The sequence below is a fragment of the Oryctolagus cuniculus genome, chromosome 10, assembly GCF_051225735.1.
Source record: "Oryctolagus cuniculus isolate XC-2025 breed Fujian yellow rabbit chromosome 10, ASM5122573v1, whole genome shotgun sequence".
NCBI lineage: Eukaryota > Metazoa > Chordata > Mammalia > Lagomorpha > Leporidae > Oryctolagus > Oryctolagus cuniculus.
Genome location: NC_142876.1, coordinates 97,282,091 through 97,304,375, shown reverse-complemented (window position 1 = coordinate 97,304,375; position 22,285 = coordinate 97,282,091). Strand labels below are relative to the sequence as shown.

General features: G+C 53.1%; 2 protein-coding genes across 10 annotated transcripts in view; one reads left to right on the top strand and one right to left on the bottom strand.

The window, feature by feature from the left end:
• IL17RB (interleukin 17 receptor B) overlaps positions 1-11,278 on the top strand; it is a 21,145-nt gene extending 9,867 nt beyond the window's left edge. For 4 of the 6 annotated variants that reach the window (XM_089305553.1, XM_089305552.1, XM_089305551.1 and 1 more), the window contains 3 exons: positions 458-557; positions 1,623-1,721; positions 2,734-4,977. In XM_089305553.1, the coding sequence (XP_089161679.1) occupies positions 458-557; positions 1,623-1,721; positions 2,734-3,269 (735 nt within the window). In that variant the 3' untranslated portion in view covers positions 3,270-4,977. Of the gene's footprint in view, positions 1-457; positions 558-1,622; positions 1,722-2,733; positions 4,978-5,420; positions 5,568-7,541 lie in introns of those variants that run through there. The other 2 variants (XM_089305554.1, XM_089305555.1) reach the window with 2 other exon arrangements.
• On the bottom strand, positions 5,835-22,285 carry ACTR8 (actin related protein 8). 4 transcript variants are annotated; one of them, XM_002713256.6, is made up of 13 exons: positions 22,105-22,285; positions 17,503-17,673; positions 16,110-16,220; positions 14,805-14,909; positions 14,357-14,530; positions 13,077-13,170; positions 12,757-12,889; positions 11,502-11,655; positions 10,372-10,467; positions 9,786-9,926; positions 8,680-8,944; positions 7,838-8,001; positions 5,835-7,158 (listed from the first exon to the last, which is right to left on the bottom strand). In XM_002713256.6, the coding sequence occupies exons 1-13, from the start codon at positions 22,225-22,227 to the stop codon at positions 7,015-7,017; spliced, it is 1,875 nt and encodes a 624-aa protein (XP_002713302.1). In that variant the 5' UTR covers positions 22,228-22,285; the 3' UTR covers positions 5,835-7,014. The 4 variants fall into 4 exon arrangements, with proteins under 4 accessions (XP_002713302.1, XP_008259029.1, XP_089161670.1 ...); XM_008260807.5 differs by having other exon boundaries at positions 11,502-11,577; XM_089305544.1 differs by lacking the exons at positions 16,110-16,220; positions 17,503-17,673.

Genomic DNA, 22,285 nt, shown 5'->3' with positions numbered 1-22,285 from the left:
CAGCCACACAATAAGGAACCTTTGTTCCCGGCTCCCTGAAACTCCAGGGCAGTGCCCTCATGCACCAGAGGTCAGCGTGGCTGCACCCATTTTCCAGGAGCCCACAAACCTCCCTGGTCCCAGGGACCCCTGTGTCATAAAGGCATGGCCTGAATCAACAGAGGCACCACTGCGGTGTTTTCCTAGGAAAATCACTCGCCCGTGGCCAGATGTGCCCAGCCCTCTAAGATAAACAAACGAGCACGTCGGCCACGTGCACCGTGTCTGGGTTCCGGACCCTGGGCCCTGGAAGCGGTGCTGGTCTCACTGGTTTGCCTTTGCAGACTGTCACGGAAGTGTGACCGAGGGGGAAATGTCCTTGGCGGTGGAAGAGGCAGGGCTGGAAGGGGCGCTTTGAGGGAAGCAGGAGGCACGCCGAGCCCCCGCGACCTGCTCTGAGCCTCCCGTCTTCCCTCAGCTGACCCCGTATTTCCGCACCTGTGGCAACGACTGCATCCGACGCAAAGGAACTGTTGTGCTTTGCCCACAGCCAGACACCCCCAGCCTCCCAGACACCAGTAAGTGCCCGGTCATCACCAGATGACCAAGGAGGACCAGGACACGAAGGGCTCAGCGCCACTGCTCCCGTCACTAGGTGGCCACTAGTGTCTGCGTGGAGGGTGAGGAGAGGGCGTGCACTCCACTGGGGTGCCGGGGAAGATGGCAGTGCTGTCCCAGAGACAGGGAAAGCTTGAGGGAAAGCGACGGCTTCATTTTTAAGACCTCTCCTGATCCTCCACGCAGCAGGATGGGGGGGTGGTGTGGGGGGTGGGGAATCTAGCAGTGTGAACAGGTGCTAGAGCCCCAGAGACAGGTCGTGTTGTAAGAGGACAGAGGACTGCGGGAACACGCACCTACCGCACCGGGACCTTTTGTCAGTCTCCGCTGCCCAGGCTGCGCTGTGACTGTGACATGATGTGGCCACACCACCCACATTTGGTTAACAAATTAGGAAACCTGGCCCCCAAAGACACACCCCACCGGGGCCCCGAGAGCAGCATGTTCTGAATCTCTCTCTGGGTTTAGAGACGGGTCAGTTACTTTATATAGATGGACACATCAGATGATTGCAGAACCAGCCCAGAGTTGCAAGTTGCTATTCTTAGAATCTCAGCCATGCTACCCGGGGACAATTCAGTGGCCCAAGTGTCCCTATCCTTGCTGATCCCATGAGCCGGTGGCATCATCCCCCACCTGTGTCAGCCTAACCGACCAGCCCTTAACAATGCCGTCTCTGCAAGCGGTGTAGGGAAGCACTCACAGCCAAGGGTGGCACTAACTCCTCCAGAACAAATACCCGAGTATAAACCCCAGCTACGCATTGAAGATGCCTGTGCAGCTAAGGGGTAGGAAGCCAGGGAGATGTCAGAGGACTGCTCCTGACTTCTGGGGTCCTGTGCCCCTTTTGAGAACTGATTAGAGACCTGGGCATTGTGGGAAAAAACATGGGTTGCCGGGCTCCTGAAAGACCTTGGCTGGGAAGGGGTTGTAACCTCCACAGAGTTAGAAACCATCTCAGTTTTCAGACAGGAGCTGAGTATGCTTGCGTATTGCCCACGGTGAGGAAGCCTTGTTTTCTCCAGGCAGAAGCGTGCTAGGAAGCTGGCTCCCTCTCCTCCTCCTGCCGCTGCTGGTGGCCGTGTGGGTGCTGGCAGCTGGGATCTGTCTAAGGTGGAGGCACGGTAAGCGGCGTGAAGGGTCAGCATCGTTACAGATGCTCCGGTGAGGAGTTCATCTGCACGGGGCGTTTGCTGGTGCAGCCGGCACCTGCTGAAGTCTCAGGGCCTTGCTGCAGACCCTGCAGGGGGAACGGCCGGCCCCCGCCTGCCGGCTGTCACGCAGGATCAGGACGTCAGATCTGATGGCCACCGCTGGCTTTATTGTTGTCACTGCAATGTCTCCAAGTACTGAAAAGGGCAAAGCAGGTCTACTAACAAAGTGCATTTACCTGTGATAGACACCCTAGACTGGTTCTTAGTTTTTAAAAAACTGCAATCCGCTTGGATTCATTACTCTTCAGGTCTTGGCCAAGTCTCAAATGCTGAGCTGTTTGAGTACAGAAATCGGAGTACTGTTTATATAGATATGCAGCCAGAGGCAGACTTTCGAAGCTAAGAAAGCCACCTGGGACTTCTCAGGAATCTTCCATTTAGGGGCCGCTGTCGGGCCTCCATTTGTTGAGGTGGTCTCACACAGTTTCTGTTTCATAGCACAGACAGGGCAGAGTGGCAGTGAAGTGCCAGGCAGGAAAGGGGCGCCACTTAACCTTATGGACTCCTAAAGCAGCTCCGCCCCCTGCTGGCAGAAGGCGGCACAGCAACTACAGAGCTGACCCAACTCAGAAGGATGGCAGGTGTCCCCGTTACACACGGCACTAACACTCAGGTGACAACTCGCCATAGAGGGCCTCAGACCTCAGCGGTTTCCATCTGTTTATTTGAAGAAATAGAGTTTAATGGCGAGGACTGGTGCAGTGACAGGAACTCCCACGATACTTTTTTAAAGCACTGTTAGGGTTCAGGCATCAGTGTGCTTCCACTGAGTGCCCGGGGCCCGTTTCCTCACTTTGTGGCAGCCGTGGTCCCCAGTGCCCGCTGCCAGTCTCCAGCGAGGTCTGACTGCTGATGGCTGAGCCTAGAGCGAAAGCCTGCAGGTTGCTGCCGGCAGATGACAGATGCTTTTCTGTCCCACCAGGCAGGACCCAGATGGCTTCCTTTCCAGCCACCACGCTGCTGCCCCGCGCCAAGGTTGTTGTGGTTTACCCGTCTGAAGTCTGTTTCCATCACACCGTCTGTGGCTTCGCGGAGTTTCTCCAGAGCCACTGCAGAAGTGAGGTCATCCTTGACAAGTGGCAGCAGCAGAAGGTCGCGGAGCTGGGTCCCGTGCTGTGGCTCACCACTGAGAAGCAGGCCGCCGACAGGGTCATCTTCCTGCTCTCCAACGAGCTCAGCGCCCAGTGTGACGGCACCTGTGCGGGGGGCGAGGGCGGCCCCCAGAGGGGCTCCCAGGACCTGTTCGTCCTCGCCTATAACCTGCTCTGCAGCGATATAGGGAGCCAGACGCACGCGTGCAAGTACCTGGTGGTCTACTTCAGCCAGCCTCCCGCCGCGGCCGGTTACAGCGCTCTCCGGCTCTGCCCCCGGTTCCACCTCTGGAGGGACGCGGCCGCCCTGCGCACGCAGCTCCTTCGCGTCACGCAGCAGGGGCCGGTGGGCTGCTCCTCCCTGTAGCTCAGCCCAGACAGGCCTTCCTGCCCCACCAGCTCCAGGGACAACAAGCACCTGCGGCGACCCTGAGGTTCCTGCTTCAGCAGCAGGAACAGAGAGCATTCCTGACCCAAAACACGCAGGCCTGCCTCCAGTGAGTGGGACGGGCCGGGCCGGCGGATCCCACAACATTGTTACAAGTATTGCCACACGCTATACTGTGAATGAAAGGATTGAAACTGTAACTGCAAAAAAATCAATTTTGTCCCCCAAATCAAGAATAATTATTAATGGACGCTGGCATAGTGGTGCAACACCAGCATCCCCTGCTCTGTTTCTGACCCAGTTCCCTGCTAATGCACCTGAGGGAGAGCAAGCGGAAGATGGCCCAAGTGCTTGGGCCCCTGCACCCCAGGGAGGTGGGAGACTCAATGAAGTGCCTGGCTTCAGGCCCGACGTATGCAGCCATTTGGGGAGTAAACCAGGACGATTTCTCTCTCTCTCTCTCTGCCTTTCAAATAAATAAATCTTTTAAAAAATAGTTGTAAGTGAAAACTATAACCACCCTGACAATGGAGTAACAAAGCATCGTCCATGAATCTCCAGGCTTCAGCAGTCCAGGCATAGCACTGCAGGCTTAACTGTGTAGTGCTGCAGCATTCTAAGTTGAATGAGTGACTACTAGGACTCAGCACTGTAGAGTAGTGGGTAAAGCCGCCACCTGTGATGCTGGCATCCCATATGGATGCTGGTTCAACTCCTGGCTGCTCCACTTCCCATCCAGTTCCTTGCCCATGGCCTGGGAAAAGCAGAAGATGGCCCGAGTGCTTGCACCCCTGTGACCCATGTGGGAGACCCAGAAGAAGTTCCAGGCTCCTGGCTTCAGCCTGGCCCAGAGCTGGCTGTGGCGGCCATCTGGGGCATGAACCAGTGGATGGAAGATGTCTCTCTAACTCTGACTTTTAAATAAATAAACGAATCTTAAAAAAAAAAAAAAAAAAAAAAAAAAAAAAAAAAAAAAAACAACAACAACAACGGAAAAAGTGGTTACTAAAGAAGCCTTCACTAATTCATTGAGTAGCTACTTCAGTGAAAAATTCTAGGTTCTGCACAACAGTCTTTGAGATAAGCAAGCAGAGCCCACCTGTGCTGACCAGCTGGCCTGGTGTATGTGTGTGGGACCTTTCCAAGCTGGAGTCCCCTCCCAACGCCCGTACAGGCGACTTCCAGCAAAGCGCATCACCTGCAGGCTGCGTATCCATTGTGCCCACTTATCTATGAGAGAGCACTGTCAGAGTTCTGTTTCCTGCTTATTACAGGCTTTGTGTTCAAGTCAAAAACAACTTGAAGTTAAAAGTTAGCCCTCTTGGCCGGCACTGCAGCTCACTAGGCTAATCCTCTGCCTGCGGCGCCGTCACCCCAGGTTCTAGTCCCGGTCGGGGCGCCGAATTCTGTCCCGGTCACTCCTCTTCCTGTCCAGCTCTCTGCTCTGGCCCAGGAGTGCAGTGGAGGATGGCCCAAGTGCTTGGGCTCTGCACCCCATGGGAGACCAGGAGAAGCACCTGGCTCCAGGCTTCAGATCAGTGCAGTGCGCCGGCCGCAGCGCGCCGGCCGCAGTGGCCACTGGGGGGTGAACCAACAGAAAAAGGAAGACCTTTCTCTCTGTCTCTCTCTCTCTCTCATTGTCCACTCTGCCTGTCAGAAAAAAAAAAATAAATAAATAAATAAATAAGCCCTCTTGAAGTAATCTGTATTTGAAAACGAGTTACGATGAGGGTTCATTTAAGTCAAAGGCAGAAAGCACCACGGAGTTAGAGAACAGAGGTATGTACGGTACTTTAAGACCTCCCTCCAGGTGCCAGCACTGTGGCAGCAGGTTAGGCCGCCACCTGCCGTACCGGCATCTCATATGAGATCCCCACTGCTCCACTTCCAACCCAGCTCCCTCCTATTGCAGCTGGGAAAGCAGCAGATGCTGGCCCAAGTGCTTTTGTCCCTGCTACCCACATAAGAGACCCGGATGAACTTCCAGGCTCCTGGGTTTGGCCTGGCCCAGCCCCGTCCATTGTGGTCCTTTGGGGAACAAAGGGAAGATCTAACTCTCAAATAAATGTATAAAAAAAAAAAACTTCCAACTCTACATTTTCTTAAAAGCACCTCTTTTTTTTAATGCAGAGGTCACAAAAAGGTACTGACATCAGCGCCTGTACTTTTCTAAAAGGCTTATCTCACAGGGAGATGTTGTACCTGCTCTGGAATGTGGATGTGAGCAGCACGTGTCTGCAGATTACCCTGAGAGGTTCCTGTAACTGCGTCTTACAGGTAAAATGAACACCCCAATCGAGAAGTGTCAAGTGACCACTCACCATTCGCAGGTTGACAGGCAGGTCCTCAGCGATGGCCGAGCCGCTGTGTATGGGTGGCCGGGCTCGCTGTCTGTCAGGGTCAGCTTTCACAGTGCTCACTAGTGCTGCTAACAGGAGGACAGAGCTGGCGTCAGATTATGGACAAGACATGACCTCCTCTGAAGAGCCACCACACACAGAGATACACGATGGTCTTGAACACAGCAGCCACGGAACAGCCCAGCAATGTCAACACTGTGCACGTTTATTTTGTTAAGAAAATAACAGCACACACGATTTTCAGATTGAAGGCACAAATCCGTAACAGTAGCAGCAAGCAAAACGATGCGTTTTCCTGGCGGACTCTCCGTTGGTGCCTCGCCTACTCCATGGTCAGTCACATGGGCTGCTCACTTATGCCAGTGCATCAGCCCTTCATTTCTCCCCATCCTGCCTGGCATTCCTACCTCCGTCTCTTCCCCAGTCTGTCTAAGTGAACAAGATGGTGGCAGCAGGTAGGAGCCAGGCACCCACGCACGCCTCCCAGGTCTCCGAGCTCCCCGGCCAGCTGTGCTCGCTGGCTGACACGCCCTCCCTCCCCTGTGGGGCTCAGAAGGCTGCCAGGGCTGGAGCCACCACTGGGCGGGGCTGCTGGGTTTAGATTTTGTATCAGGATGCACACAGGTTAGGGCCAGCTGGTCACACGGAACCTCAAGAACTCCAACAGCTCTCACTTGGGTGTTCAGGTACAGGAGAGGGGCGCGGTGACACCGCTGGGAGTAATTGCAGCAATCACCTTGTTTGGACACCTCTGCACTACACCCGAGTCACTTCTGTTTGGGAAGGAAACAGGTTTCCTACTCAGCTTTTGTGTCCTTTTGGTCCAGTAACAGTTCTCATTCCTTAAGCCCACCCTGCAGTGTCTGGTAACAAAAGCCAGCCCAGCCTTACGTCCTTGCATCTGGAAATCTACACCTGAAGGGTCCCAATCTCTTCTGCAATCCATCTAAAAGGGGAAAGAGAACGCTTTTTCTCCAATTTAGAATTCTGAGAGGACACACGAGCCACTCTGCATGTGCACGCGACTCGGCCGTGAGAGTCCAGTGCTCTCCCAGGCAGAGGAGAACTCGGGGGTCAGGGAACAGGAGGGCTGTTCCAGCAGCGGTGTCTCCCTCACAGACGAGCTCACTGCACCCCGACACGGGGGCAGCAGGCTCACCACTGAGCAAGAAATGCCCATTTATTCTTCAACATCCTGACTACAAATGGCTTTCAACTTCAACCCAACGACCGTTTCCTTGCTGTAAAGCTGAGGTTCGGGTACTTTCCAGGAAGCTTAGGCGACGAGGCCAATAAATTATAGTCCACGTATTCTGCAGAGTCCTTTCCATGATGAGGCTTGCTTCCGGCCGGCTCTGCCCGCGTCACCACACGAACGCGGCCCGCTCTCGCAGCATGCGCACCCCAAAGCGCTGCCACTCCCGCTGGTAGACCCACAGCTCCTGCGTGGTGTCCAGGCAGGCCAGCACGGCGCCCCCCTTCCAGGCGATCAGCCGGGGGTCCAGGTCCTGCGAGAGCGGGAAGCACATTTCAGCGTGAGCATGGCGTCTAACACCCACGCCTCCACTTCAGCTCCGGGCTGGGAAAAACCCCGGCCCAGTGAGCTGGCCTTTCCACCTGCCCTAATGGCAGCCACAGACCCCTGTCTGTCTCCACTGACAAGCGAACGCTTTAGTTCTCATCAGCGCGTGGGGTTCTGTTCCCTGCTGCTGCACAGTCAGGCCTTGCAGGCAGGACACCCGCGGAGATCACCTGAGGCCTGAGCGGCGTGAAGTGACCTCACGCTCGTCCCAGGATCAAAGTGAAGTAGGACACTTCCTCCAAGCCTCAGTGAAACGTAGTGAGATCCACACAGCTCCTTCTCAACCCCTGCGCTTCCTTCTCTTTTCAGGATCATTCAAGCCAAGAAGACCCCGACAGAGCCCCTGGCGCAGGGCCTGGCAGCGCCCTCTGAACGGGCAGGAAGGTGCAAGTCAGCCGCACTGGTCTGGAGGGAAGGGCAGGCGCAGACCAGGGACCCAGGGCCCGGCCAGACCTCCCCCACCGCGTCTGTGACCTGCTCCGAGCCAGCAGGAGCTCCCCAGACAGATGCCTGTACCTCCCAGAATTTACCTGCCCCCCCGCCCCCACTTTACAATCGCAAATAACCAGCGCTGGCTTCCTCTGCGTCCAGTCGGCGGAACGCACCTTCGGCCTCGTGATCACGTCCACGTTTTCAATGATCCGCCTGAAGGAGGGCGGCATCTTGTTGAGGATCCTGTGCTGCAGGAATTCCTGAGCTTTATGGAACATCAGACCGCCTCCCACCACCAGGATGGAGCTGTACATCTTCTTTTTGGTATCGTCGGATGCTGGAAAGACAGCGACACCCCTTCTACCCGTGCTGCCTCCCCAAATCCACCTCCACTCCCAGCCAAGCTCAGACAACTGCACTAGGCTTCCCAAAGGTCTCCCCGCAACCCACCCCAACACCACAGCCAGGGAACCTCAAGGAACACAGGGGACGCGTGCTGCCACCCCCACCAGGGCCCCTCACCCTGCAACTTGCAGGATTAGGACCAAGATCTTTTACAAGGGCCCACGAGGTCCGGCCTAGGGTGGTCCTCACGGGCCTCCCAGCCACTCCGAATGCCACAAGCCGCTCCTTTCTAGGGACACCACCCATCCGCGACTGCCGCCCATGCTCCACCCTTTGTGCCTCTCCCTTGAGCACCCCCTGCCTCCCGCCCTCCGTACTTCCCCTTAGGGTCAGTCAAACCCCTGGTTGGACCCCTCAGGCACAAGCTTTCCCAGGTAGCATCCTTTAGGGCAACATTGGAATCCCCCATTCGTGTGATGGCTTGTTTTGGTCTCTCCTTCTAGGGCTATGTGCTCAACCCCCTGCTGTCTTGCCAGCCCCTTGCTTGCAATGCCAACGGAGCACAGGTGCTGCAGACTTGCAGACTCTCAATGAGCATGCTGCCCCGTACCAAGTGTGCCCTGGGCGGGACCCGTTCCCCCTCTGCCCTGGCCTCGCCAGGCGTGCTTACAGCAGCAGTCTATGCTGTGCAGGATGGCTTTGTCGAGGCCCAGGGCCTTCCCTTCGAACAGCGAGACGGCAGTCTTCCTAGACATCAGTGCGGTGAGGGCCTCCTCGGAGTCGTTGCCAGCCATCAGGCAGTCTCCCTGGGAGGGCCCCAAATCCACCTCCTGGGAGTGAAGTCTTTCTGGAAGATCAGAAGCCGGGCCACGAAGATCCCCTTCAAATCCAATGGGTTTGGAGGCAGACTTGCGGTCAGCAGTAGCTTTTGCAGACTTGAAATTAATCAAGGGACAATGAATGAGACTGTACGATCGTTAACAGAGCACTGTTGATGCTGTCAGCTAGATCCCATCCTCCACATGTCAGCTAGATCCCATCCTCCACACCTCGCCACTCAATGCTCCCACAAAGCGGAAGGCACCACAGCGCATAATCAAATGCCTATGAGCGCCCCCAGGGAGGCCTGACACCAGGCGTGTGCAGAAGGCCGGGGTCCTCCGACAACTGTGCCTCAGGCAGGTGGGTCTCAGCAGCGTACTACCACTGCTTGGGTTTTTACACGGAAATCTCACAACGGACATTCCCTCCGCTTATACTGAGCTGTGAAGAGGATTACTGTAGTGGGACCCAGGGCCAGCGGCTGCTATGGAATCCTCCCTTGCAGAACCTACCTCTCAAGCTCACACTTGCCCCTGGGGCAGGCACAGACACACGTCATTAGCACACAAGAGCTGCATCCACACCCTACACCACACACCCCCCTGCAACGACTAGCTCTGAATAAAGGAATTGGAACCTTGGCTTATCCCACACATCTCTCACAGTGTAATTACAAAGGAGGTGAGATTTTACTAAAAATACTCCCAGGTCCTCATAAAGAGACAGTGTAAGGAAGTAACTTAACACCACGAGGAAAGTCTTCAATGCACTAAGTGCACAGAGCGCTACTCAGAAGACTGGGCCAGCGTCTCCCTCCAGAGGAATCTGCCCCCCAGCTTTCAGGCCGGACTGTGGGCAGCTCTGAGAACAGCTCGGGTCAGTGGGATGGTAGGCTGTGCACAGCCATCTCCTGCTCAGCACCAACCCTCCCGCGGGCCTCGAGTTGCTGCAGACCTGTTCTTGCTTGCTCTGTGTGGCCAGCAGGTACTGCTCGTCGTGAGGGTCCTCAGGGTCGCCCTGGGACCTGTGCTGCAGAGTTGTCATCTTCTGCCCGACGATCCCAAACGTCGCTGGGTAAAACAGAGCCATGGGAGCCTGCGCAGGGAAGGACGAGAGTGGTCAGCAAGACCCCGCCTCCGACAAACACTGACAGAGCTGTGTTCCTCCAGGAACGAGGAGGCAGCCGAGACCCTGTCGGCCAGGCCGGGCAGCGTTCCGTTCTTCGCTGCTTTAGGACGTGCAAGGCCAGAAGTGCATGCACTGTGCAGCCGAACGGCGGACGTGGCACCACATGAGCTAAGTGTCAACGCAAACATAAAGTGTGGGCGTCAGACTCCACAACGAGGGTGCCGCTCTAACAACTCCTCACGCGGCGGCTGACGGTGTCTTCCTTCTGTTCTAATCTATCCTTGAGCATTGCGGCAACCTACGACCAGGTGTTGGTCGGACCCTGCGAGGTGCCCGGCAGGTGCACGTCCTCCCAGTTAGACTGAGCCTGGAAGGCTTTCTCCCCACCCCTGGAAACAGACACCAGTGTTACCTGGAGCTTCTCATCTCCTAATCGAAACTGGTAGAGCAGGGCGGGAGAATCCGGATGCCGAATCTGAAACTCGTGGTCCTGAAGCCCAGAGATGTCCTGATTCCAGGAGAAGACATCGTCAGTGGACCGGCAACAACACACGTGAACCGAAAACACGCGTGAGCCTCTCCGTCACCGCCAGGAAGGCCCCACACCTGTGCACCCCTCGCTTTGCTTCCCAATTTAGCATTTCTGAAACTCCCCTGTCTGCCATTTTTGTCTTCTTCATTATCAACATACATTAACTGAAATATTGGCCCAAATAGGCAGATTCCCCCAAAACTAGAAAATTTACAGCCATCATTTCTCAAATTAAAAAAAAAATTATTTTTTTTAAAAAAGAAAAGTCCAAGACAAAAAAAAGGCCGCAATCTACACACTGCGATGACTCATTATCAACTGGCTGGTCACAATACTAAGTGCTTCCAACTGTAACTATGGTGTTCCTGTATGTTTACCTGTTACACTCACTATACCTAAAGGTTCACCTTCATTTTTTTTGTCAGAATGATCAGACTCCCACTGCAAGGGAAATTTGATAAACTCTAAAAAAACAAGCTGTGGAGGCAGGCGTTCAGCCTCGTGGGCAAGGCGCAGGCTGGGAAGCCTACACCCTATGGCAGAGGGCCTGGGTTTGAGTCCCGGCCCCACTCCCCATTCCAGCTTCCTGCCAACGTGCACCCTGCAAGGCAGCGGTGAGGGCTCCAAGTAAATGGGTTCCTGCCCCTGCCTGGACTGATTTCTCGGCTCCTGGCTTTGGCCTCGGCCCAGCCTTAGCCACTACAGGCATCTGGGGAGTGAATGAGTAGAAGGGAGCTGTCTCTTAAATGAGTAAAAAGTAAAATAAAACAAAACCAAGTCATGCTTTCTACAGCCTGAGACACATCCTCTGCACGCTTGACCAAACATTCCCATTAGTTAGGAGCTTCAGCTTCAAGGCTTACTCAAGGTGGGTTGAAAGGTTAGCATAACGGTGTTAAATGCCTTTTCCTTTTTCGTTGTTGATTTTCATTTTTCCTTTTGCTATCTTTTAATTTACCTTACATTTTTCCTGGAAACAAAAGCAATCAGCCCTATCAGTTTGTGCACACCTGATCTAAATGGCAGAAGGTTTCCTTCAGGTGCTGCAGGAGGAGGCAGTCCATCTTGTTAGTCAGCTGGCACTCCCTGTAAGGGAACCCCGCCCGCTGCATCAGCCAGTAGAAGCAGCGCGACACGTCAGATCCCCCGTACGCCAGGCAGAGCCTGAGGTGAAGAGAAGAGGGCAGGCGGGTCATCCGTCAGCTGCGAAGGTGCAGAGTGAGCTTCAGGACCCCCGCAGGCACACTGGACACAGCAACTTTGAAGCGGTGCCTGTTGTAGAAACCCAACGGAGGGATGGGGTGGCGGAGGGAGGGAGAGGGGAGCGCAAGCAGACCCAGGGAGGGGCTGCTGGCAGCAGTACACACCAGGAAACCCAGCTCTGCTCCAAGTCCACATGTGCTGGCGCGCACAGCCGTCTTGCCGGCTGTACTCACTAGCACAGAGGGGAGGGAGGCCCTGCTGCCTCAGGACAAAGTTAAAGGAGAAAAGCTCTCTCCACTCACTGCAGGTTGCCACAAGGTGGAAAGACGACTGCTCGTTCTTCTAGTGCTAGGAGATCGGAGTCCAGCAACTGCTACGCTTTGAAAGCCACTGGCAATGCACACTCTGAGCAACGGGGTGAGCCGAAACGACTCACTCTGAGTCTCAGATTGCACTGTAGCTTGGGCTGACATGCAGCAGATGAAGCTTCCCATGAACTGCTGGGTCCTCTTTTAAGCCTGCTTCTACCTCCTTAACACAGGGACCGGAAGCTGTCTCGGGACGAGATGCAGCAGGGGACCCCGGTGTGACAGCCGGGGCGCGCTGACCTGCGCCATGTGCCAGGCTTGCCTCAGGAAGGGTTCCCGACAGCCTCCTAACTTGTGTCTCAGTGACGCCACCCCTCACTCACTGAGCACCACTGTGGGGAGAAGCAGATCCCCGAGACACGAGCCAGCCAGACAAGTCAGACCTCAACGGTCTATTCTCTCCTACGTGTTTCGCCTCGGTATAGCTCTGCAGCCAGGGAGGGAGGAGCCAGCGACTCCCTGCCGGACCACAGAGAAGACGCTGCTCACATGGGAGCTGCTGGTGTGAACTTCCATAGAAAAGTCCCAGCGGGAACGGTGCAATGATTTGCTTCCAGCTTTCCACGGTCTTGCTGGATTCTGACTAGACTTCTGAATATATCCCTCCTCCCAAGTAGTTTCTAAATGGTGACAACCTGCAGTGGAGCAGACGGGGGGAGAGGGGCTGGGAAACGTCACCTCCCAAGTTCCTTACCGAGTGTTGCGATGAGACACCCCATCCTCCACACAGCACACGCTCGTCTTCTGGTCCCCGACATCTACAATGCACGTGCTGCTCAAGCCACTTCCAAAGGTGGCACACACAGACTCCTGGTGCACCACGATCCCTAGGAAAGAGAGGGGCAATGCACTGTGGAACAAGAAAGATCCCAAAACAAATATCAACCTGATGAGCTCTAAGCAATGTTGATCCTTTCCGAACAAGCATTTAAATAAAGTAGCGCACTAGATTTAACTTTGTCAGTGAAAAACAGTTTCAGTTAAAGCAGGTTTCACTGGACTAGTGAGACATACCTGAAAATCCCATCTTCATTAGTATCATATTCACCAGTTCTTTCACATGCTGTTTATTGTAGATATCAGGAATTAACAAAATACATCTATAATACTAAAAAAAGAACAATAAAAAAAAAAGGCAAACAGGATTAGCACTCAAATCCAATCAAGTCAAATCTCATCATACTTGTCTTTTTTTTTTTTTTTTTTTTAAATCTATTTATTTATTTGAAAGACAGAGCAATAAGACACAGAGACAGAGGGCTCTTCCATCTGTTGCTTCGATTTTCCAAAACACTGTGACAGCCAAGTCAGGGCCAGGCCAATTATGGCACGAGTGGCAGGGGGCTCAGCAGGAAGCTGGATCAGGAGCAGCGCATCCAGGGCTTGAACCAGCACTGTGATATGGGCTGCTGGCATTGCAAGCAGTGGCTTAACTCACTACACCACAAAGCCGGCCCCTGACCACACCTGTCTTTATTTAAAGGGCAGAGAGAGAGAGAGGGAGGGAGATATCTTCCATCTGCTGGTTTACTTCCCAAGTGCTTTCAACAGGCAGAGCCGGGTCAGGCTGAAGCTGGGAGTCTGGAACTCAGCCGGGTCTCTCATGTGGGAGGCAGGAACCCAGGTACTTAAGCCATCATCTGCTGCCTTCCCAGGATGCGCATTAGCAGGAAACAGGATTAGAAACAGAGCGAGAACTTGAACCAGGCACTCTGCTTTGGGATGTGGGTGGCCCACGCAGTGATGTAACTGCTATGCCAAATGCCCACACCTGTCCTCACAGAGGACTCTGGGGAAGACACGCAGTGTTGCTTAGAGGCCCAGGATGAACGCTCAAACCTCTGTGCTATCCTTTGGGTTTTACAAAGAAACAGAAAATGCAGAAGCTGTTGCCCCTTGGAAGCATCTGAAAGCTGTGAAATAAAAATTCAGGCGTCCGACGTGTCTGAGTGAGGTCCAGAGAAGAGGCGTAAACGTGAGCAGGCTTGCTGACTTCAAAGCGGCAGAGACAGACACCAAAGAAACAGTCAGTTATGGTTGTCTTCTTAGACTTGTACCTATGAAATACAGGAAATCTGTTCTCCTTATATTAATAAAAATTAAAAAAGAAGAAGAAGAAGGAAAGAAACAGAGTAAGAAGAGAAGCACCAGAGGGCAACGGAGGGAAGCGCTATCCCCAAACCTGCAGGCCCGGACTGCTGCGGGGGTCCCAGGTTACAAACAACTCGATGATGTGCACTTGTACTGAGCAAGAGTCTTAAGGAAAAACCCAGTAGCTGGGAGTTCTGGCTCACCTTTAAATCTTTCAGGGGGATTTCCAGGTATTTTTGAATTGCATGAGACCATATTACTTCAATATCTGCCAACACAGCAGTGAGGGAGCCCCCAGGTCCTGGGTGAATATTTAGCTGGCCTCTTCGGATGGGCCAGTGAATGTTGTAACAGTCCAGCGGATTAACATACAAGGCCTAGAAAAGGACAACAGGAAGACGAACACATTACCAAAACGCTTGGGCTTTTCTGGATTCGCATCCAAAAACCCACGGCCAGAAATCATCAGTGACACTTGCAGGGTGTTCTGAACGTTCAGAGTGGAATGCTACTGTTCCGGGAGTCCGTGTCAGTATGTGGCCTCAAAGCAGGATCACAGAGCGCTAGGAAGCCACCAGAACTGGTGACAACATCAGAAAATTTTAGGAGAAAGGTGAGGCTTCTTACATGCCTTATATAGAAGCTTCCTACCTCTTCTCCCACCAAATACTCAGGGTGATGAGATGTATTTGTCCACTTATTTCCAGAACAGTGATCTAAAATTGCAGGTCGCATCTGCTTGTTGTAGGAGCGTGCCTGGAAATAAAGAAAATCATAAACTTATCTGAACATACATACGACAAAAAGGAAGAGTCCCCTTTTCTCCTCTCTCCCAGATACCAGATCCAGTGGCAAATTTCAATCATAAAGCCATGATATTTAGCAATATACCGACAAAAGGATTCTCTTGTCCTCTTCCACAATCTTCATTTAAAAACAAAAGAAAAAGATTTACTCTATTTATTTGAAAGGCAGAATTAGACACAGGAAGAGATAGAGAGAGCGATCTGTCCACTGATTCACTCCCTAAATGACCACAAAAGTTAGGGCTAGGCCAAGCCAAAACCAGGAGCCTGGAACCCCATCCGGGTGTCCCACTTACGTAGCAAGGGGCCCAAGAACTCAGGCTATCTTTCACTGTTTTCCCAGGTGAATCAGCAGGGAGATGGATCAGAACCAGTACCCGTATGGGATGCAAATGACAAAGGCAGCAACTTAACTTGCTATGTCACAACGCTGGCCCCACACCTTTCATTTTTCAAATAAATGATTTATCTGAAAAGCGCAGTGACAGAGAGATATCTCCCATCCACTGGTTTACCTACTAAATGCACACAATAGCCAGGGGTGGACTCAGCTGAAGCCAAGAACTCCACCTGGATCACCCACATGGGTGGCAGGAACCAAAGTCCTTGAGCCTCTTCCCAGGCATATCAGCAGGACTGGGTAAGAAGCTAAGTCAGGACTCAAACCCAGGCACCCCAACAGGGGATGTGGGAGTCCCAAGGCGCAGCCCCACAACTATCCCAACACAATTTTCATCAGCACCCCTGCAATGATTTTAACACCTAGGCTGTGATTCACAGCCAGTCCAAAATTAGCACCACACTCTGCTTCAATCTGAATACAGATGTCTATATAATACAGACTCATTATATCTGCCTTCGTTTACTGAAGTGAAAAAACACAGTAAGAATCCAGCCTCCTGCCGAGATCAGACACTCGGGGAAATGCAACCCTTCATCAAGCTGCCATGAGGACAGACTCTGACACACTATGTGGCTTATGGAAGCACCCGTGACACCGATTCAGGTATCCTGTAAGTGGTCATACGGGGCCTTCCTTCTTTATAAGAAACCTCCACGCTGCATTCACATAACACTACAGAGAGAACACGTGAATGGTGTCAGAAACAACAGAGGTGCAGAAACAAATCCAAGAAAAAGCTGAGTGAACCTGCTCAGGGGACACAGGGATCCGCCTCGTGCCGTTCGACATTTTCTTAGACCATATTGCTTGATCCACCATTTTAAGGCCATTTTGTCTTTGTTCATTACTTTCAGGTTTCTGGGTGGGAAGATGGAAGGAGAAACAATAAAGAGAATTTAGCAACATCACAAAGCAATCTGACAAATCCATTACTGAACCCACCACTAGGAGTTGCTCCACTGTCAACCAGCAGCATCTCCTGAACCTCTGTCAAACGCAGGAATCTTGAAGTCAAAAAGGAACCCTCGCTATAAACCAACTACCTGCATGGCCTTTGACTGGTCAAACTGTTCAAGGCACCCATGAAAGAACACCCTATCCTGTCTTCACAAAGTAGTTCAGAGACTCTTCCATAGCCCTATGGAATTCTGATGTTCACAACGTAATATTTTATTCTGGTTGATCAGTATTCGAGTTGGTGTGATACCATAAAGAACATACTCACAAGTACTTTTACAGAAATGGGATTTTCTTTTGATTTTTATTCCTCAAATGTACTCCCTAAAGGAGGGAACTGCAGATCCAGAGACACTGAATGAACTGCAGGCTTCCTTGCAGGGAGGTAACACTTATGCTCTCGACTGGACGTAAGTGCAGCCTACTCGGTACACTGACAACGGGGCCCTGAGGCTGACCGCAGGGTCAGTGTCCCCGGGTGGATTTCACACTTTTGAAGGGATGTCTGAACAGTAAAAGTCTATACAAACATTCCAAAACCTGAAAAAATGAACTCTGAACATTTCTGATATACTATTCTGAAGAACTCTCAACAAAGAATAATCAATTAGTAGCAGAACTGCAGAAACAGTAAGTACTGGAAACTATCTTTGATGGAAAACTTGAGAGCTAAAAGTAGATTAGGATGCAATATAAAGATTCCACATCTACCACCAAAAAAAATCTTCCTGATAACCACCATCTGCAAGTCAGGATAAAGTAAGTATGTAACTTTTGCCTTGAAATTATAATGAGACCTAAGACTACAGTAAATGCTTTCTGTAGCAATGCACCTTGCTAACAGACTAAAATATCAGTTTGATTTAAATTACAGGTATCTGGAAGAGAACACAGCACTCAGTTCATAAAGACCCAAACACCTCATTCCAAGTAACAAATCTGTCTTCTCCACGAAAGATCACCCTCATCCACACTCATTTCACCCTAACGGCTTCAAAAAAAAAGTGGACTTAGCGTTTGTTATATGTAATTCTTGAACACCTAAAATCACTAACTTAGTTGAAAACTGTATTTGTAACTCGGAGTGATGTTCCTTTCCAGCAGGGTAAAGCTCTGAAGATGCCCCTTCCAGCTGCGCTGGCCCTCCCGGGACCCTCCCCCAGGGCCTCCAGGGCTGGCTCACGTTCAGGCCCTCGCGCAGGAGCCAGCTGTCTTTGTAGAGGGGCTGCCCCTGCTGCTTGTGTCTCCGTGCGATGACGTGAGGAACGCTGGCAGGCAGCGTGTCTGTGGCCCGGCCGATCCGCAAGGTGGTTGAACCCGGGTGTATGACCACGATGAAGTTGCTCTGGATTTGCTGCAGACGTAAAACAGAGGTACACGCTCAAGGTACAGAGTCCACGGCTAACGGGTGACTCTAAGAATACCTTCTCCTGCAACAGCTGTCAGACTCAAAGGTCTCCAAGTTAACTCTTGCAAAGGCAGTCCTTGAAGAGACCCCATCACTGTCTCTATCCACATGCAAGCTCCTCATGGACTTATGTGTGCTCCCTCAGACTCAGAATACACAGCTCAACAAACATTTGTTTAAGTGAATAAAACCAAATATTTGCTTACATGAATAAAGTCAAGATTATCCAATGCAAATTCACATATAATTACTGAGCATTTACGGGCCAGGTCCTGTGGGTACAATGGTGACCAGGACAAAGTCCCTGCCATCAAAGAATGTTCTGTTTACCAAGGAAGACAGTCAGACAAGGAATGAAAGAGTGCAGAGGAGGGGCCGGCGCTGTGGCGTAGCAGGTAAAGCCATCGCCTGCAGTGCTGGCATCCCATATGGGCACTGGTACAAGTTCCAGCTGCTCCACTTCTCATCCAGCTCTCTGCTGTGGCCTGGGAAAGCAACAGAAGATGGCCCAAGTCCTTGGGCCCCTGCACCCTTGTGGGAGACCCTGAAGAAGCTCCTGGCTTCGAATTGGCCTAGCTCTGGCCATTGTGGCCATTTGGGGAGTGAAAAGCGGATGGAAGACTTCTCTCTTTTTTTGCCTCTCCTTCTCTGTGTAACTCTTACTTTCAAATAAACAAATACATCTTTTTAAAAAAAAAGAGTGTAGAGGGGCTGGCGCTGTGGCACAGCAGGTTATCACCCTGGTCTGAAGCGCCAGCATCCCATATGGGTGCCGGTTCAAGTCCTGGCTGCTCCACTTCCAATCCAGCTCTCTGCTATGGCCTGGGAAAGCAGTAGAAGATGACCCAAGTCCTTGGGCCCCTGTACCTTCACAGGAGACCCGGAAGAAGCTCCTGGCTCCTGGCTTCAGATTGGCACAGCTCCGGCCATTGCGGCCAATTGGGGAATGAACCAGCAGATGGAAGACCTCTCTCTCTCTCTCTCTCTCTCTTTCTCTCTCTCTGCCTCTCCTCTGTGTAACTGACTTTCAAATAAATAAATTTAAAAAAAAGTTCTCAATTCCACAAATATGAATGAACATAAACACAGCTGTTTAAAAAAAAAAGATTCCATGCCTCCACCACAACTTTTCTGGTTCTGAAACTCCAGGGCAGGGAGAGGGCCTGGGAGGGAACCGGTGGTTTCCAACAGCTCCTGGGCTCACTAGTGTAACCACTCAGGTCTGATAACCACTGGCCACAGGGGTCAGGGCAGAAAGTGATGTTCAAACAGGATCGTGACTTTGTGCCGCTGGGAAGGAAGTTTTCACACGTCGACAACCACAGAACGTGTCCCTGCATTCCTCAAGGGTCACTGTTTATAAAACACTTTGCCTGCGCTGGTTCTGACCCAGCTACAGCGTACGGAGCAGCAGCCAGAGCTCACAGTTCCAGCCCCGTCACTCAGAGCGCTGGGCTGCACTTCACTGTCCACTCTCGGGAGCTGGTGAGGGACAGTGGGCTGATGGTGTGGGGCTGATGCTACACACACGGCTCCTACGTGGCCACTTCAGCTCCGTGAGCCACACGAGGGAAGCTTGCTGCACCAGCTTGCCGAAGGGCTTTCCACCGAGAGCGGCAGAGGGGGCTCCTACAATGCCTTTGCCAACAGTGAGGCCCCTGACTCCACAGCACCTGTGCTACCCAGCCTCGGAGCTATAGCTGCATCTTCTTGGCCAAGCTGCAGAGGCCAGTAAGTGGAGACCCTCCAAGACCCCGCCTCGTTGCAGCACCATCTCCTCCCCAGTCTCTTTAACCCTCTCCATCCAGATTTGTTTTGACTTCTTTGCTACTTTGCAGCCTGCACAAGGACAACTTCCCTTTGCCTGCAGTGCTGGGTCCACCTGCTGAATCTCAGTCTGAGACCAGGTTTGCTGGCCTGTCCACAGCTCACTGTCACAGCGTTCCTTCCTTTCAGGACACAGCCACCCTTGTTATCATCTGCCCTCCAAACACACGAGAAACTTCCTGGGCAAAGAGACCACTTCTGTCTTGGTCACGGCTCCAACCCAGCAGGTGGGGCGCGGGAGCCTCGGAGGTGCTCACTGGATGATGCGGCTGGCTGTCACGTGGCAAGGCGCACCTGCACGGTGCTGCCCAGGCTTTTCTGTGCTATGGCAGACACTCTTGTCCAACAGCCAGGGGTACACAGACAATGCGGCCCACCCCCAGGGACACCGGTACTCTGTGAATGGCGCACAGGCTACAGCACGTTGACAGCGGTACTGACGGCAGTCTCCCATAGCGTGTCTTTTATAATGACACCCTCAAGTCTGTTTTGATGTACTAGGAAAAACCAGCCAGTATACGCCACACACCAATTCCAACGTATCATCACTTAGGGAAGAGCGAGCAAAAAAGTCACAGAGCAAAGAGCAGTGCGGATGCCACAGAAGCCGAGGAAAAACCGACCAACTGAAGTCAGAGAAACGCTGCCACCAGGGTCAAGGTCCAGGCTCCGGATTCACAAACCTGGCTGCAAACTCTGACTGCCCAGCGCCTCGCACTGGAGGAAGTCCCTGCCTTGCAGAACCACGTTGAAAATTAAATGAACGGGGGCCGGCGCTGTGGTGTAGTGGGTAAAGCTGCTGCCTGACGTGCCGGCATCCCATAAGTGTGCTGGCTCAAGACCTGGCTGCTCCACTTCCGATCCAGCTCTCTGCTGTGGCCCAGGAAGGCAGTGGAGGACGGCCCAAGTGCTTGGGCCCCTGCACCTGCATGGGAGATCCGGAGGAAGCTCCTGGCTCCTGGTTTCGAATCGACGTAGCTCCAGCCGTTGCAGCCAATTGGAGAGTGAACCAACAGATGGAAGACCGACCTCCCTCTCTCTCTCTGTTTCCTTCTCTCTGTGTAACTCTTTCAAATAAATCTTTAAAAAAAGAAAATTAAATGGGGCTCAGAGCCAGCACCAGCAAGCACGCAGGGAACGCTGGTTCTTAGCACAGCTAAGCCTTCCACATTTTGCCACTGCTTTCAGAAAGAGCCAGGCTTGTGCTTCTTAGACCACCCCCCCCAACCTGGCCCTGGTGAAGACGGCCAACCTCTTTTTTTTTTTTTTAATAATTATTTTTATTTATTTGAAAGAGTTACAGAGAGAGGTAGATCCAGAGAGAGAGAGGTCTTCCATTCCACTGCTTCACCCCCCAAATGACCGCAACGGCCAGAGCTGAGCTGATCCGAAGCCAGGAGCTTCTTCCACATCTCCCACATGGGTGCAGGGTCCCAAGCACTTGGGACATCTTCCACTGCCTTCCCAGGCCATAGCAGAGAGTTGGATCGGAAGAGGAGCACCAGAACTCGAACCGGTGCCCATAAGGGACGCCGGCACTGCAGGCTGGGGTTTTAACCCACTGCACCATAGCGCCGGCCCCATACTGCCAACCTTCTTGCTCACTTCCAGACACCCCATCCAACCGCGGGGCCTCCAATACGTCGTGGCCTCTCATGATCCAAGTCTCCTCCACGCTGGAGATTTCCCTCTGCCCCCGGCTAACTCCTTCCCACCTTCCGCTGCAGCCCCGAGGTCACCTCCTTGGAAAACACCCTCACTCACTGCTTTGTGGGCCCCACAGCTCCGTCAATCCTCCGAATGCGCCGGTTCTGCACCAGGGGGCTCTGACACCTGCCGCCCCTAGGGGCAGGCCCTGACAAAGTGCGCCCTGCAATCCATTCAGCCCGCCCCTTCCAACAGATGGGCGGAGAGACCAGATGGGGCAGCAGCAACCACCTAAGGACCCTCGGGGGAGCCAGGCAACCCACTGGGCGCTCTACAAGTAACATCCTTACCCCACCTAAGGGACAGGGGGCTGGCTCAGAGCTGTGGGCACGCGCCGCCTCCATTACTTCTGGGAGCTGCACACTGCGTTGGCCTGTTTCCCTGTGTGTTCCTCACAGATCAGTAACCGCCTACCTACAGGCATCAGTCAAGGTCGTCTGCCAGCCATGCCACTCTGAATAATTTTTCGGGTTTGCCTTAATTTTGTTGTTTTGACACAAAAGCTCTTAAAGCCTACTAGGCTCTTAATGCCTATTTCCTTGCTTCCAAGCTGGAAGTAAGTTTTTTTCTTTTCTCTGAGGCGTCCTCGGCAAAGGAGAAAGCCTCACCTTGGAACCAGCCCTTCGCCAAGTATCAGCCGCAGCTGCCTGTGGGCCGGCGGCGCTCTCGACTGCTCCTGCAGCCACTTAAACCCGCAGGACGCGCGGCCCCGGCCACGACCACCGACACCACCCTCCGGTGTTGGGGCCCGCAAGGGAGGGACGCGCTGCCTGGCGCGCCCGGAAGCGGAGGACCCAGGCCGAAGCGCGGAATCCTAACCCAGACCCGCCCCCGGCACCGCACCTCCTGCAGCGACTCGGGCACCAGCGCGGGCACGATGGGTCGCTTCACGCCGCGCTGCTCCTTCTCCTTCTCCCCGCCCTTCTCTTTCCCGTTCTCCGCGTCTCCCTTCTCGGCCTGGGTCATTGTCGCCACAGACGCGCACCAGCCTCTCTACTCAATGCCGCCACTGCTGGGACCGCCT